Source organism: Zea mays, chromosome 7 (assembly GCF_902167145.1).
Source record: "Zea mays cultivar B73 chromosome 7, Zm-B73-REFERENCE-NAM-5.0, whole genome shotgun sequence".
In the NCBI taxonomy this organism is placed as follows: domain Eukaryota; kingdom Viridiplantae; phylum Streptophyta; class Magnoliopsida; order Poales; family Poaceae; genus Zea; species Zea mays.
In genome coordinates, this window is record NC_050102.1 from 94,251,944 (window position 1) to 94,270,322 (window position 18,379).

General features: G+C 43.1%; 1 protein-coding gene across 4 annotated transcripts in view; it reads right to left on the reverse strand.

Annotated features, from left to right (window-relative positions):
* LOC103632580 (putative disease resistance protein RGA1) overlaps positions 1-1,045 on the reverse strand; it is a 45,651-nt gene extending 44,606 nt beyond the window's left edge. For 2 of the 4 annotated variants that reach the window (XR_556038.3, XM_020540874.2), the window contains exon 1: positions 500-997. Coding sequence is in view for 2 of the 4 variants with exons in the window: in XM_020540874.2 (XP_020396463.1) it covers positions 500-814 (315 nt within the window). In the remaining 2 variants the exon portion in view is untranslated. Of the gene's footprint in view, positions 1-499 lie in introns of all 4 variants that reach the window. The other 2 variants (XR_556037.3, XM_008654346.3) reach the window with 2 other exon arrangements.
* Positions 1,046-18,379: the final 17,334 nt, after the last annotated feature.

Below are 18,379 nucleotides of genomic sequence, written 5' to 3' on the forward strand. Positions count from 1 at the left end.
TTACTCTAACTAGCAATAGCGTTCAAACAAGCTGCAGCGGCGTACTCGATCACCACGCTATCATTCAGTAGGGCAGCAGAAACGCTAGCAATAACGTTGTACTACATCAACGCCATCGATTCTCAGTGCGTCCTCGCATGCAGCCGGATGAAAGTAGCAGAGGCGTACGGTAGTTGAAGATGGTTGAATAAAATATATGGCAATTGGTACAGGGTACATATTTAGGGTGAATATGACTGCAAAGGATTGTGGGATGGAGTACAAAATCTCGCTGACCAGGATAGAATATTCCTTTTTCCAAGGAGTCGGCAGAAAAAAACTACCACAGCAGATCTATAAACTATAAAATACAAGTGAGTAGAAAAACAATATAACCAATAAAATTCCAGCAACCAAATGACCATCACAGATTCACGCTACTGTGATTGTAATCCTTGACTACGGGGGTTAAATTCAAGCTGTATAAGACTCCAGCAGCCAGATCAGCATTCGTTCTTACCTTCTGAGCATAGTTGCTTCCCTCATATTGCTCCTTGGAGGAGTAGTAGCCATCAACAATGTCTTCGATATCGTAAGCCAGAGACTTGATCTGGCCCAGCCAGTGCCGCAGGTTCGCCCTATCGCTCCCAAAGGAGTTGCTCTCCGCGTTCTTGAGGAGGCCTTCAAGGTATACCAGGGTGTCCTTGATGCCCTCGAGGTCGTCGCTGAAGCTGCAGCACAGCTTCGTCTCGCCCTGCGCGACGCCGATGATCTCGTTGATCTTCCGAACGACCTGGTTCACCGTCGCGGCGACGAGCATCTCGGGGCCGACCATGGCTGGACTGGATGTCGTCCCGTGGACCGTGGGCAGAGGTGGGAGGACAGGGAGACGACTATGATCCTAGCAGTAGCGGTGAGACGGTGTCCACCAGTATGGTCACTTAAACTTTGCACCGTTTAATTCGAGTATTTTAGTCTTATTTAATTACTAAATCACCAGTATGGTCACTTAAACTTCGCACGGTTTAGTTCGAGCATTTGTCTCATTTAATTACTAAATTATCAAACGGTGAAACTAAAATATGAACTAAATTGTTTTAGTACTCTTATGATTTATTTAATGTTTTTGAATAGTTTTAGTCTCTAAAACCAAACATGGTAGAGACTAAATTTTAGTCTCCTAACTAAACTTTAGTCCCTTTAAAGAAACCAAACGGGACCTTAGTAGTTGATGGACACGAGATAGAATATGAGTCTCGAGAATGCAAGTAGTTGATGGATTTGTCCATAGTAGATCATGTAAAATAGAGAATTTGCACGATTGGTCTCTGCCAAGTTATCGGGTCCATACGAACATGTCCTTGTCTCAAAGATCACAGATAGCTATGCATGTGCACTAAATAACTTAACAGGATCTAAATCTTCTTCCTCCTTCAACATCCCAAGAGCGAGTAACCTATCTGACAGACATAACATACATATCGGAATAGGAGAAATAGCAGAAAAGATTATAATAACTTAATTCACATTCATATGTTTAAGTAACAATATAGGAAGAAAGTAATTATTACAATATAGGTGTTCGAGTGCAAGTAAACACCTTCCACGAGTTCATACCTAAGTTTCTTCTTCATGCTTTGGAACAACCTTTATGCAGAAATAGCAAAATTTCGTAGGCTCTTCACCTACATGGGTTCAAAGAACCCTGAGTACGAAGGTACTTTCACAAGTCTTACACGACTAAATAAAAGACTCAACGATATGCTTGCCTTTAAGGTAAGGTTTAATAAGAATCAATGACTCTTTTGTATAGAAGCTTACTGAAGTCCGTCCTTATGCTTTCATTGTACTTGGCAATTTAAGTAATTTTCTAAATCTATATTTGCCTGATCTAGATCAATCACTTGGCATAATCTATCTTTCTTGTATCAAATCCTAGGTTCACTTGTTAACTATGATACAGAGCAGTGGCCAAGTCTTCATGTTCGAGAAGTACCCAGCTTGGGATCTCCAACCACACGACATATGTAACACTTAACTCTTGCATATGTCAACCCGCACCTAGGTTTCTCAAGACCACACGAATTCCCGCTACCCGAGAGCACAGTTACTCCACCGTCCAACCTCTTGCCACGGAGGTTACACGCTACACTCGTCATCTCTCACGCCCAGTGCCGGCGAGCTGTTCTGGTATTGGTCCGGTCGAGACAAAGCTTACCCATGACGAGGCATGTGGCCAGTTAAAAAAGTCCTCGATCATCAAGCCTACACCGGCTCGGTCCTTAAACGACTCAGACGAAGACACTACACCGAGACTCCCTTCTCGTGCAAGTCACCCGCCCAGTCTCATCTTATAATCTCATAACCCAAAACTTGACACCTGACAGAGGTATTCTTTTAAAACAAAAGCCTTTTATTATCTAAGCAGGGCTAAAATTCATTAAAATCCCTTTTAAGTAAATTAGGTAGCAAGGAATGATATTCAATATTCCAAGGAAGGAAATGCATCAATAATTTAGTCACACAACTCCTATCACTTAATGCATCATTCAAAGGTGATAAAATTTGTAAAAAACAAGAAAAAGAGATAAATGCATCGGGCTTGCTTTGTGTTGTAGGAGTATCTGGTTCTTTCCTACAGATGTCAAAATAAAGAATGTTGTCCACAGAAGGATCTTTAGACAGAGGAATCACTTCTTCTTCTACAGCAAGTTCACCTTCGTGTTCTACATGTAACAATGAGTATGAATGTTTATGTTATGCCATGAACATGCAAACTTGTGTAAAAGACAATCATAAGAACTCCAACATCAGAAAATAGTTTAAACTAGTTCTCTAATATGTAAACCTATTCTTATTTCTTATTAAAAGGTTATTCTTTTTGGGCTAGAACATGTTCTCTGTCCAAACTATCTCCAAATAAGTTTAAACTTTACTCAGAGGCTAGAACAAACATATTAAGTCTACTCAAAAGTTTTTATGATTTTTGGAATTTCTATTGTATTTCTAAAATTCAAATAAACCTAAAATAGGTAATCTTTAATTCAAGGTAATTTATGTTAAACTACTTGATTTTAGGAATCTAGCAAAATTGGTTTCGCTATTTAACCATTTTTCTACTGTTTTTTGGCAAATTAAAAAAAGTCATGAGGTAAAATAAAAGGAAACTAATGAACAGCCTTGGGCCGAAATTGGCCTGCCATGACCCACGAATAGAGGAATACGCTTGCGCCCGCGCCCGCACTACACACTTTGCGCAAAGGCCCCTGGCGGTTCAAACAACCAGAGATAAGTCCACGACACTATTCACTTTGTCACTGACATCTTCACTTAAGCCCTTCCCTTTTCTGACCTTCGTGAACTCAAGTCCACGGCGACACTGCGCTCGCTAGCCAGGCATCCCTCGCTTGGACTCACCGCGGACGACGATAAGCGACGAAATTGAGCACCTGCCGGCCATCCCTAAGCCTAGGCAACACTATGCCCAAAACTAACTGAACCAAACCGACTCGGGAAGCCCTCTACGCACGACAACGGTGGAGCTAGAGCTCCAACGAGGTCGTTCCCCACGACACAGCACGGTAGCGTTCAATCACAAAGCATGGCTAGCTTCAATAACTTATGTGACAACTATAACAACTAGCAAAAAGACCAGAAAGGGAACAGAAATAACCGGCCACGTTAAGGCGATCTACGGCGGCGCTCACGGACGACAAGATGGTGTTCCCATCAACACACCGTGGTAGAGTTCAATCGACAAGGTTCATAAGCAAACAGAGATCATAGGGATACTAAAACACGAGACAGGGAGGGTCAAGCTCACATGAGGAGCTTTGGCCACGGTGGAGCACCTCACGGCGGCAACGGTGACCGATTCTAGGGAAATCCGATGACTTCGAGCTATGGTGGACGAGAAGGGATGGCTGAGGATGGACTGGGCGCGTATCAGAGGGGCAGAGTAGGGAGAACACTCAATTTAAAGTGATCGGCTATGTACACCACAAATTTAGATGAGATCGACCATGGTGGCGATGGGATATTTCACTAAGGCTTGTTCACTATGGCGCACGGTAGTGCGACGACTCAGGGATGACATTTAACTGTTTGCCACAACCACAACAACGTGGTGAAACCAAACTCTACGTGGCACAACAAGGGTGAATGGATAATTCACGATGGTGAGCTCACGAGCATGATGCAGGGCAAGTGGCATGGTGGTCAGTGCCCAAATTCACCACCCTCGCGATCTTTTCATCCCTTTCGGTGTTATCCGCTTCAAACCATGCACGTATCTCCACTGCGAGCTCGGATCATGGCGCAAGATCACCAGCGGTGATGTACACTGAATCTATGCAGATTTTGTTCAGTTACTGAAAAGTCTGAACTGCCCCCCTTCGAACTGACTGGCAGATAGAGTTTGAGGGCATTTTACTCTCATTCTTGCACAACACCAAGTCCAACTCAGTATAGAGAACTTGTGCACCAATGTATGGTCTTCAACTTTACTATAACGACCATGGTATCTAACTCACTGGATCAACCATGGAAAAGCTCTAAAGTTGGGTAAAATTCACTGCAAATTTCAGTTTCAAAACACTTCTTATCTAACAACCCCACTTTGAGTGCGTTTTCACTAATTTCCATGTAGTTTTAGGTCTAGGCCACTTAATCAAATTGGTACTACTATAATGGCTCTACAACTTTTCTATGGTGACTTTTTACAAAACACTTACGACTTATAAGTTACAAGGGTTCAAACTTTGCTCACAATCACTATTTTTCAGAGCTCAAACTTGAGGCTCTTATGAACTCTTGCTATTTTATCCAAAATTTTCCACAAAACATGGAAATCCCAAATGGGAAAGTTGGTGGGCTCTAAAAACTCTACAATTTTGGTATATGGTCCTTTTGCAAAAAGTGGCTAGATCTTAAAATCCTCTTTTGGGTACCTAATTACGGTGTTTGGAGCTTTCAATCATCTTTAAGTGCCCTAACCTCTTCTAATCCTCACCCCTTAAGTATGACTACCCAACTCAAATAAGATCACTCCTTTATGCTTAACTCACAAGACCATATGTTAATAACCCATGAGGTGCTTCACCCTACTAGCTTAAGTAATACTCTTACTAAGTCCTATACTTCACTAACATCACATTACATGTTTTCTTGAAGTTTTAGCCTAGTAAATGCATTCTAGGTGTATCACCACAAAATGATGCTAGTGCATAAGATGATATGCCAGGTTTTAGTTGTCACAACTTTATTTTCCATTTACTCTTACATGGCAGGGGGTGGGTGTGTGCCTCTGATGACTTACATTGAAATATACAAGACTTAAGGTTTACAAGAAGCTAAAAACTCAGGAAAATGTTTCTCTACATATTATTTGGATTCCCAAGTGGCTTCCTCTTTTGTGTGTTGGTTCCATTGCACTTTATAGAACTTGAGGGTCCTTTTTCGGGTGATTCGGTCCTTCTGGTCCAAAACTCGTATCAAATATTCCGAATAAGTTAGACCTGGTTCTATGATTTTTTTTGCGTACTCGGAGACATTTTTTTAATTGAGACACATGGAACACATTGTGCACCGCGAACAAAGACTCTAGCATTTGGAGCTTATATGCAACATGCCCGCATCGCTCGAGAATCGAAAACGAACTGATATGATGAGGTGCTAATTTCCCTTTGACAGCAAAATGAGTAACTCGTTTTATAGGTGACACCTTCAAGTATACAAGTATACGTGATCCTCAACTTGAAAAGTCAATGATCGGCGTCATTTATTAGTATAATTATTTTGTCGCAACTGGGCCACCTTCAAATTGTGCCGAATATGTTGAACGTTTTGTTCAGTTACTTTTACTAAATTAGGTCTGAAGAACCATTGCTCTCCTGGCTCTGACCAGTTTAAAGGTGTTCTACATATTCCACCATATAAGGCTTCGAATGGTGTCATCTTGATGCTCTCTTGATAATTGTTGTTATAAGAAAACTCCGCAAGAGGCAAACAATTGTCCCACTTGTCTAGAAATTCTAGATTGCTTGCTCTCAACATATCTTGCAGTATTTGATTCACTCTTTCCGTTTGTCCACTAGTCTAGGGATGATAGGCTGAGCTACAGATCAACTTGGTACCCAAATACTTGTGTAGGTCTTCCAAAAACTTAGACATTAATTGTGGGCCTCGGTCCGACACTATGGTCTTGGGCACCCATGCAGACTTAGGATACTGTCACACCCGGATTTGAGGGGCAAACCCGGGTGCGAATCAAATGTGTGCTAGGGTCAAGTCTCACACATATGATGACTCATGGTACAGAAACAAATGTCACATCTTTACTACATAATAGGAGTTCTGTACAAAATAACTAAATAATTACATCATATGAAGACGACGATCCAGCAACCGTAGTTGACTAGGAGACGACGACTTAGACCTCTCACGAACTCATCGCGGCATCCTTCATGCTCTTTGTCTTGTGGTACCTGTCCTTGAACTAGGGGGAATGTGAGTACAGAAAGGGTGAGCTCACATACGTTCATCGCTCAACAAGTTGTGGGGAATAATGTGCATGAGCTCACTTATAGTGGGGCTCATGTGAAGTGTAAGGCTTACCAAAGGAGATGGTTAAAGTTGAGCATTGCTTTTAAAGTTGGTCAAAATTTTATCAGCAGTTAATAAGTGTAAGTAGATACCAACCCAATTAAATAAGAGACCACAATTAATAATAAATCTGCAAAGCAATGCATATGACAAATTAAGTTTGGTTCCACAAATTACTCATGTGAGGGTCCGAGCTGCTCATGACCTTGAGCATGGTTGATTGTAACACCCCGCCCAATCCCTGGACCGGCGGTACTTACTCCTGGCAGCTCTCTAGGATCATATATTGTCCCCACAGACCAACACGAGTCTTTTGTGCGCACTTTGTCCTCACTCATGCGCACCCGAGAAAACTTCCCGGTTGGTCACCCATCCCAAATTACTCCAAGCCAAGTGAAAGGCGCCTAGAGGGGGGTGAATAGGCAAATCTGAAATTTATAAACTTTAAGCACAACTACAAGCCAGGGTTAGCGTTAGAAATATAATCGAGTCCGAAAGAGAGGGCGAAAACAAATCACAAGCAAATAAGATCGGTTGACATGGTGATTTGTTTTACCGAGGTTCGGTTCTTGCAAACCTACTCCCCGTTGAGGTTGTCACAAAGACCGGGTCTCTTTCAACCCTTTCACTCTCTCAAATGGTCACCTAGACCGAGTGAGCTTTTCTCTTCAATCAAACGGGACACTTAGTCCACTACAAGGACCACCACAACTTGGTGTCTCTTGCTTTGATTACAATTGAGTTGAGAACAAGAAATGGGGAAGAAGAAAAGCGATCCAAGCGCAAGAGCTCAAAAGAACACAACAAAACTCTCTCTTCTAGTCACTATTGCTTTGAGTGGAATTGGGACTTGGAGAGATTTTGATTCACTCTATTTGTGTCTTGTATTGAATGCACTAGCTCTTGTATTGAATGTGTTGGCTGAAAACTTGGATGCCTTGAAGTGTTGGTGGTTGGGGGTATTTATAGCACCAACCACCAAAGTGGCCGTTGGGGAAGGCTGCTGTCGAAGGGCGCACCGGACAGTCCGGTGCGCCACCGGACACTGTCTGGTGCGCCAGCCACATCACCCAACCGTTAGGGTTCGACCGTTGGAACTCTGACAAGTGGGGCCACCGGACAGTCCGGTGGTGCACCGGACAGGTCCTGTTCACTGTCCGGTGCGCCATCTGGCGCCTGCTCTGACTCTACGCGCGCAGTCCGCACTGTTCACTGTTCACTATTCACTTTTGCAGTCGACGTTGGCGCTGTAGCCGTTACTCTGCTTGGCACACCGGACAGTCCGGAGCTACACCGGACAGTCCGGTGAATTATAGTGGAGGGCAATTCCAGAAACCCGAAGATGGCAAGTTCGGAGTGATTCTCCCTGGTGCACCGGACACTGTCCGGTGGCACACCGGACAATCCGGTGCGCTAGACCAGGGCAGCCTTCGGTTGTCTTTTGCTCTTTTTATTTGAACCCTTTCTTGGACTTTGTATTGGTTTGTGTTGAACCTTTGGTACCTGTAGAACTTATAATCTAGAGCAAACTAGTTAGTCCAATAATTTGTGTTGGGCAATTCAACCACCAAAATCATTTAGGAAAAGGTGTGAGCCTATTTCCCTTTCAATCTCCCCCTTTTTGGTGATTGATGCCAACACAAACCAAAGCAAGTATATAAGTGCAGAATTGAACTAGTTTGCATAAGGTAAGTGCAAAGGTTACTTGGAATTAAACCAATTTACATTTCATAAGATATGCATGGATGCTTTCTTCTATTTTAACATTTTGGACCATGCTTGCACCACTTGTTTTGTTTTTGCAATTTTTTTGGAAATTCTTTTCAAAGCCTTTTTGCAAATAATCAAAGGTATATTAGTAAGATTTCGAAAAGCATTTTCAAGATTTGAAATTTTCTCCCCCTGTTTCAAATGCTTTTCCTTTGACTAAACAAAACTCCCCCTCAATGAAATTCTCCTCGTAGTGTTCAAGAGAGTTTTAGATATTAATTTTGAAAGGGGTCATACCAATTTGAAATTATATAAAAATAAGGTATCAATTGAAAAACTTCTTTAATACAAATTGAAAGAACACATTTTTTGAAATTGGTGGTGGTGCGGTCCTTTTGCTTTGGGCTAATACTTTCTCCCCCTTTGGCATGAATCGCCAAAAACGGATACTTGTGAGTGAAATATAAGCCCTTTTACTTTCTCTCCCTTTGGCAAATGATGTATGAGTGAAGGTTTATACCAAAGTGAAGAGCGGTCTGGAGTGATTGCGAAGGATGAATAATTCGATGGAGTGGAGTGGAAGCCTTGTCTTCGCCGAAGACTCTATTTCCCTTTCAATCTATGACTTAGCATGTAATACACTTGAAAACCACATTAGTCATAGCACATGAAAGAGAGATGATCAAAGGTATATAAATGAGCTAGGTGTGCAAGGAATCAATCAAAGTTCCTAGATCAAGAATGTTGAGCTCATGCCTAAGTTTGGTAAAAGTTTTCTCATCTAATGGCTTGGTAAAGATATCGGCTAATTGTTCTTTGGTGCTAACATATGCAATCTCGATATCCCCCCTTTGTTGGTGATCCCTTAAAAAGTGATATCAAATGGCTATGTGCTTAGTACGGCTGTGCTCAACGGGATTATCCGCCATGCGGATTGCACTCTCATTATCACATAGGAGAGGGACTTTGGTTAATTTGTAACCATAGTCCCTAAGGGTTTGCCTCATCCAAAGCAATTGCGCGCAACAATGGCCTACGTCAATGTACTCGGCTTTGGCGGTAGAAAGAGCTACATAATTTTGTTTCTTTGAAGCCCAAGACACCAGGGATCTTCCCAAGAACTGGCAAGTCCCTGATGTGCTCTTTCTATCAATCTTACACCCTGCCCAATCAGCATCTGAATATCCAATTAAATCAAAAGTGGATCCCCTGGGATACCAAAGACCAAACTTAGGTGTATGAACTAAATATCTCAAGATTCGTTTCACGGCCCTAAGGTGAACTTCCTTAGGATCAGCTTGGAATCTTGCACACATGCATACGGAAAGCATAATATCCAGTCGAGATGCACATAAATAGAGTGAAGATCCTATCATCGACCGATATACCTTTTGATCTACGGATTTACCTCCCGTGTCGAGGTCGAGATGCCCATTGGTTCCCATGGGTGTCTTGATGGGTTTGGCATCCTTCATTCCGAACTTGGTGAGGATGTCTTGAATATACTTGGTTTGGTTGATGAAGGTGCCCTCTTGGAGTTGCTTGACTTGAAATCCTAATAAATACTTCAACTCCCCCATCATAGACATCTCGAATTTTTGAATCATAATCCTACTAAACTCTTCACAAGTAGATTTGTTAGTAGACCCAAATATAATATCATCAACATCAATTTGGCATACAAACAAATCATTTGCAATTGTTTTAGTAAAGAGAGTAGGATCGGCTTTTCCGACTTTGAAGCCATTAGCAATAAGAAAATCTCTTAGGCATTCATACCATGCTCTTGGGGCCTGCTTGAGCCCATAAAGCGCCTTAGAGAGTTTATAGACATGGTTAGGATACTCACTATCTTCAAAGCCGGGAGGTTGTCAACATAGACCTCCTCCTTGATTGGTCCATTGAGGAAGGCATTTTTCACGTCCATTTGGTAAAGCTTAAAGCCATGGTAAGTAGCATAGGCAAGTAATATACGAATTGACTCAAGCCTAGCTACGGGTGCATAGGTTTCACCGAAATCCAAACCTTCAACTTGTGAATATCCCTTGGCCACAAGTCGGGCTTTGTTCCTTGTAACCACACCATGCTCATCTTGCTTGTTGCGGAAGACCCACTTGGTTCCTACAACATTTTGGTTAGGACGTGGAACAAGATGCCATTCCTCATTTCTCGTGAAATTGTTGAGTTCCTCTTGCATTGCCAACACCCAATCCGAATCTCTTAATGCGTCTTCCACCCTGTATGGCTCAATAGAAGACACAAAGGAGTAATGTTCACAAAAATGAGCGACACGAGATCGACTAGTTACCCCCTTATGAATATCACCGAGGATGGAGTTCACGAGGTGATTTCGTTGTATCGCTTGGTGGACTCTTGGGTGTGGCGATCTTTGACCCTCATCATCTTCCTTGTCTTGATCATTAGCATCTCCCCCTTGATCATTATCCTCTTCTTGAGGTGGCTCCTCTTGATCTTCATTTTCATCATCTTGAGCTTGATCCTCATCTTGGGTTGGTGGAGATGCTTACATGGAGGAAGATGGTTGATCTTGTGCATGTGGAGGCTCTTCGGATTCCTTAGGGCACACATCCCCAATGGACATGTTCCTTAGTGCGACGCACAGAGCCTCTTCATCATCTAGCTCATAAAGATCAAATTGCTCTACTTGAGAGCCGTTAGTCTCATCAAAAAACAATGTCACAAGAAACTTCAACTAGTCTAGTGGACTTGTTAAAGACTCTATATGCCCTTGTGTTTGAGTCATAACCAAGTAAAAAGCCTTCTACAACCTTAGGAGCAAATTTAGATTTTCTACCTCTTTTAACAAGAATAAAGCATTTGCTACCAAAGACTCTAAAATATAAAACATTGGGCTTTTTACCGGTGAGGAGTTCATATGATGTCTTCTTGAGGATTCGGTGAAGGTAGAGACGGTTGATGGCGTAGCAAGCGGTGTTGATTGCTTCCGCCCAAAACCGATCCGAAGTCTTGTACTCATCAAGCATGGTCATTGCCATGTCAAGTAGAGTTCTATTCTTCCTCTCCACTACACCATTTTGTTGTGGCGTGTAGGGAGAAGATAACTCATGCTTGATGCCCTCATCCTCAAGAAAGCCTTCTATTTGTGAGTTCTTGAACTCCGTCCAGTTGTCGCTTCTTATCTTTTTTATTCTCAATCCGAACTCATTTTGAGCCTGTCTCAAGAATCCCTTTAAAGTCTCTTGAGTTTGGGATTTATCCTGCAAAAAGAACACCTAAGTGAAGTGAGAATAATCATCCACAATAACAAGACAATACTTACTCTCGCCGATGCTTATGTAAGCTATCAGGCCGAATAGGTCCATGTGGAGTAGCTCAAGCGGCCTGTCGGTCGTCATGATGTTCTTGTGTGGATGGTGAACACCAACTTGCTTCCCTGCTTGACATGCGCTACAAACTCTGTCTTTCTCAAAATGAACATTGGTTAGTCCCAAAATGTGCTCTCCCTTAGCTTGTGAAGATTCTTCATCCCAACGTGGGCTAGTCGGTGATGCCGGAGCCAACCCATGTTAGTCTTAGCAATTAATCAAGTGTCGAGTTCAGCTCTATTAAAATCAACTAAGTATAGCTGACCCTCTAACACTCCCTTAAATGCTACTGAATCATCACTTCTTCTAAAGACAGTAACACCTATATCCGTAAAAAGACAATTGTAGCCCATTTTGCATAATTGAGAAACAGAAAGCAAGTTGTAATCTAAGGAATCTACAAGAAAAACATTGGAAATAGAATGGTCAGGAGATATAGCAATTTTACCAAGTCCTTTGACCAAACCTTGATTTCCATCCCCGAATGTGATAGCTCCTTGGAGATCATGGTTTTTCTCGTAGGAGGAGACCATCCTTTTCTCCCCAGTCATGTGGTTTGCGCACCCGCTATCAATTATCCAACTTGAGCCCCTAGATGCATAAACCTACAAAACAAATTTAGGCCTTGTTCTTAGGTACCCAAACGGTCTTGGGTCCTTTGACATTAGAAACAAGCACCTTGGGTACCCAAACACAAGTCATTGAGCCCTTGTGTTTGGCCCCAACATATTTGGCAACTACTTTGCCTGATTTGTTAGTTAAAACATATGATGCATCAAAAGTCTTAAATGAAATGTTATGATCATTTGATGCAATAGGAGATTTCTTTTTAGGCAATTTAGCATGAGTGGATTGCCTAGAACTAGATGCCTCACTCTTATACATAGAAGCATGATGAGAGCCAGAGTGAGACTTCCTAGAATGAATTCACCTAATTTTGTGTTCGGGATAACCGACAGGGTATAAAATATAACCCTCGTTATCCTAAACCATGGGAGCCTTACCCTTAACAAAATTAGACAATTTCTTAGGGGCATTAAGCTTGACATTGTCTCCCTTTTGGAAGCTAATGCCATCCTTAATGCCAGGGCGTCTCCCACTATAGAGCATGCTTCTAGCAAATTTAAATTTTTCATTTTCTAAGTCATGCTCATTAATCTTAGCACTAAGTTGAGCTATGTGATCATTTTGTTGTTTAATTAAAGCTAGGTGAGCATGAATAGCATCAACATTAATATCTCTACATCTAGTATAAATAGTAACATGCTCAATGGTAGATGTAGAGGGTTTGCAAACATTTAATTCATCAACCTTAGCATGTAACATGACATTTTCATTTCTAAGATTGGAAATAACATAATTGCAAACATTTAATTCTTTCTCCTTATCAATTAATTTTTCATTCTCAATTTGAAGGCTAGAAAGAGATGCATTCAACTTGTCAATCTTAGTAATCAAACTAGCATTATCATTTCTAAGACTAACAATTGAATCATCACAAACATTTGATTTTTCAACCTTAGCAATCAATTTAGCATTTTCACATCTAAGGTTGGAAATAGTGTTATGGCAAGTGCTTAACTCACTAGTCAATTTTTCTACTTCCTGAGCATAAGCATTTTTAATCTTAACATGCTTCTTGTTTTCTTTAATAAGGAAGTCCTCTTGGCTATCCAAGAGTTCATCCTTCTCATTAATGGCACCTATCAATTCATTTAATTTTTCTTTTTGTTGCATGTTTAGGTTGGCAAAAAGGGCAAGTAAATTATCCTCATCATCACTAGAGTTCTCCTCATCACTAGATGTTGCATATTTAGTGGAGGCTCTAGATTTTACCTTCTTTTTGCCGTCCTTTGCCATGAGGCACTTGTGGTCGACGTTGGGGAAGAGAAGACCCTTGTTGACGGTGATGTTTGCGGTGTCCTCGTCGGAGGAGGAGTCGGTGGAGCTCTCATCGGAGTCCCACTCCCGGCAAACATGGGCATCGCCGCCCTTCTTCTTGTAATACTTCTTCTTCTTCTCCTTCCTTCTTCCCTTCTTGTCGTCGCCCCTGTCACTATCACTTGATAATGGACATTTTGCTATAAAGTGTCCGGGCTTACCACACTTGTAGCAAACCTTCTTGGAACGGGGCTTGTAATCTTTCCCCTTCCTTTGCTTGAGGATTTGGTAAAAGCGTTTGATGATTAAAGCCATCTCCTCATTGTCGAGCTTGGAGGCGTCGATGGGAAGCCTACTTGACGTAGACTCTTCCTTTTTCTCCTCCGTCGCTTTGAAGGCGACGGGTTGCACCTCGGGTGTAGAGGTGGCGCCTCGCTCGATGATTTGCTTGGAGCCTTTGATCATAAGTTCAAAGCTCACAAACTTTCCTATCACTTCCTTGGGAGACATTAGTTTATATCTTGAATCACCACGAATTAATTGAACTTGAGTAGGATTAAGAAAAACGAGAGATCTAAGAATAACCTTGACCATTTCATGGTCATCCCATTTGGTGCTCCCGAGGTTGCGCACTTGGTTCACCAAGGTCTTGAGCCGGTTGTACATGGCTTGTGGCTCCGCCCCTTGGTGAAGCATGAAGCGACCGAGCTCCCCCTCGATCGTTTCCCTCTTCGTGATCTTGGTCACCTCGTCTCCTTCGTGTGCGGTCTTTAGTACGTCCCAAATCTCTTTGGCACTCTTCAACCCTTGCACCTTATTATACTCCTCTCGACTTAGAGAGACGAGGAGTATAGTGGTGGCTTGGGAGTTGAAATGCCAGATTTGGGCTACCTCGTCTGAGTCATAGCCTTCATCCCCCACGGATGGTTCCTGCGCACCAAATTCAGCAATGTCCCAAATACTAGCGTGGAGTGAGGTTAGATGGTGCCTCATTTTATCGTTCCACATACAATAATCTTCACCATCAAAAACCGGTGGTTTGCCTAGTGGGACGGAAAGTAAAGGAGTGTGTTTGGAAATGCGAGGATAGCGTAAGGGGATCTTACTAAACTTCTTGCGCTCATGGCGCTTAGAAGTGACGGACGGCGTGTCGGATCCGGAGGTGGAAGGCGAAGAAGAATCGGTCTCATAGTAGACCACTTTCTTCATTTTCTTCTTCTTGTCGCCACTCCGGTACGACTTCACGCGGGGAGGTGATTCCTCCCTCTTCTTGTTGCCGGATTCTCCCGATGGAGCTTTCCCGTGGCTAGTGGCGGGCTTCTCGCCGGTCACCATCTCCTTCTTGGCGTGAGCTCCCGACATCACTTCAAGCGGTTAGGCTCTTAATGAAGCACCGGGCTCCGATACCAATTGAAAGTCGCTTAGAGGGGGGTGAATAGGCAAATCTGAAATTTATAAACTTTAAGCACAACTACAAGCCGGGGATAGCGTTAGAAATATAATCGAGTCCGAAAGAGAGGGCGAAAAAAAATCACAAGCAAATAAGATCAAATGACACGGTGATTTGTTTTACCGAGGTTCGGTTCTTGCAAACCTACTCCCCGTTGAGGTGGTCACAAAGATCGGGTCTCTTTCAACCGTTTCCCTCTCTCAAACGGTCACCTAGACCAAGTGAGCTTTTCTCTTCAATCAAACGGGACACTTAGTCCACTACAAGGACCACCACAACTTGGTGTCTCTTGCTTTGATTACAATTGAGTTGAGAACAAGAAATGAAGAAGAAGAAAAGCGATCCAAGCGCAAGAGCTCAAAAGAACACAACAAAACTCTCTCTTCTAGTCACTATTGCTTTGAGTGGAATTGGGACTTGGAGAGATTTTGATTCACTCTATTGTGTCTTGTATTGAATGCACTAGCTCTTGTATTGAATGTGTTGGCTGAAAACTTGGATGCCTTGAAGTGTTGGTGGTTGGGGGTATTTATAGCACCAACCACCAAAGTGGCCGTTGGGGAAGGCTGATGTCGAAGGGCGCACCGGACAGTCCGGTGCGCCAGCCACGTCACCCAACCGTTAGGGTTCAACCATTGGAGCTCTGACAAGTGGGGCGACCAGACAGTCCTGTGGTGCACCGGACAGGTCCTGTTCACTGTCCGGTGCGCCATCTGGCGCCTGCTCTGACTCTGCGCGCGCAGTCCACACTGTTCACTGTTCACTTTTGCAGTCGACCGTTGGCGCTGTAGCCGTTACTCCGCTTGGCACACCGGATAGTCCGATGCTACACTGGACAGGCCGGTGAATTATAGCGGAGGGCAATTCTAGAAACCCGAAGGTGGCAAGTTCAGAGTGATTCTCCTTGGTGCACCGGATACTGTCCGGTGCGCCAGACCAGGGCAGCCTTCGGTTGTCTTTTGCTCTTTTTATTTGAACCCTTTCTTGGACTTTTTATTGGTTTGTGTTGAACCTTTGGCACCTGTAGAACTTATAATCTAGAGCAAACTAGTTAGTTCAATAATTTGTGTTGGGCAATTCAACCACCAAAATCTTTTAGGAAAAGGTGTGAGCTTATTTCCCTTTCACCAAGCATGCTTAACTTGGAGGTTCTTTCAAAATAGGCTTCCAAAAAAGAAGATGCACCTTGTTGGTATGATTACACTATTAATTCTATTAAGCCTTGGGCCAGGAAATCACCATCTCAGGGGCCAGGATATCACAATCCACCCCCTTAGAAGACCGACGTCCTCGTCGGTCAACCCCAATATAGGAACCTCCCCTCTTAGCCATGTTTGTGTGTCTAGTGTCGCCATATGCCATGCCATGTGACCACTCCAGGCCCACATGCGCCATATACCCGAACCCCCTAGCCCACACACGCCCGTGAAACCTCGAGAGTCGGCTCTTATACCACTTGTAACACCCCGTCCAATCCCTGGACCGACGATACTTACTCCTGGCAGCTCTCTAGGATCATATATTGTCCCCATAGACCAACATGAGTCTTTTGTGCGCACTTTGTCCTCACTCATGCGCACCCGAGAAAACTTCCCGGTTGGTCACCCATCCCAAATTACTCCAAGCCAAGCACACTTAACTTGGAGGTTCTGTCGAGATAGGCTTTCGAAAAAGAAGATGCACCTTGTTGGTATGATTACACTATTAATTCTATTAAGCCTTGGGCCAGGAAATCACCATCCCAGGGGCCAGGATATCACACTGATATACCAGTTTTACACTCTATAGAGGTTGCACATCTTTACCCACAAGTCATGTTACCCATTTGGCAAGGGATCATGACTTCTCATTCATCTATGTCGAGGAGATGAGGCAGGGTAGCACTACAAGGCCTTTACAAAGTTCCACTAGCTTCAGAAAACCCGCTACGGTTTCTGAGAAGGGCAATATAGGAATCCCTTGTCCAAAAAGCCATCGCAGCATGATCGACCCGAGAACCTCCCTATAATGCAGCTCCTCTACCGCCCTTGCGTCTTTCGGGTAAGGTAGTCATCCACTAGCTTTCCTAATTAATCAGCCAAGGGCGTCCCATACCACCCTTGTGGTAGCACTGTTTTCTCGGGTGGTCGCTCCATGTTCCAATTAACACAATGATCTTGTCATGAACAATAATAAACCAGCAATAATAGTGAAACATGATCGTAATTCAATATATAATTAATCCCAAAACCAGGTAGAGCAATAACAATACTACCCAATAGTTCATTTGTTTGCAACGTGTAGGATAAACAACACTAGAGAAACCTATTAGGTCCTGTTGGGGGCCTTCGGCTTCCGAAGGTCCTCAAAAACATGATTTAACAATGTTTCTGGAGTATAATGTGTGAACAGGTATCTTCGGACTTGAATCAGAAAGGGAGAAGCTCAAAAGATACGAAGGTTGACACAGTGCCGAAGCTGTGAAGCAGGAAAGCTTCGGCATGTTCGCAGAAAGGGGAACCGACTTAAAGATGAAAAGGCCATTTAGACCTCGATAGAATGCTATTATCACCAAATGTAAAGGGCATGTATGTAATTTTGTATGGGTTGTAACCCGTGCCTATAAATAGGTGAACAGTACCCCCGTACTGTTCACGCTGACTTGGCATTTGCTTTTGCGTCACACTTGTATTTTCATCTCCTTCCAAGCCGAAGGTACATTTATAATTCAATATTGTTTCTATTTCTTTATGATGAGTTAATAAAGTTAAATGAATAATGTTATATGATTATTCACGCTATCTTTTATGTTTCATATGCTTCGTCTTTTACTAATGTATATTGTAGTGATGAAGGTTAATCCTTCATGACCTTCGTCCGGAGATCGTTATATCCTAAGGGAAATAATGCTTCGAAGGACGAAGGATCTTAATGTTTAACATTTTCTGTGTTGCCTTGTTCTTAACTCATAGCATTTGAGAACAAGTCCCCAACATTGGCGCCCACCTCCGGTGAACTCACTTCCACTTCGAGTCTTCGTGAACACCTTCGGAAGCTATAGACCTTCGCTATGGCGCCGAAGAAAGCTTCAGCGGCTGGGGCTGCAGCACTACAACCGCTGGACCACAACCAGGAGACCGTCTCTCTTCGGGAGGCCAGAAGCCAGAAGAGAAAAGCTGTTAGCCCGACGCTTGAGGAAGAAGAGCTAGACCAAGAAATCAGAGAGATGGAGATGCTACATCAACAAGTGCAGAGGAAGAAGGAGAAGATGGCCCGCCTAGCTGAGTTGCAAAGGCAAATTGACGAAGCTTCTGAGGAAGTTCGCCATCTCACTCACGATGAGCAGAACAGAAGGCCTCATCAGAAAGACCTTCATCAGGAGGGCTTCGTCAACGAAGACGACTGGTATGATAATTTCCATCAGGGAAAT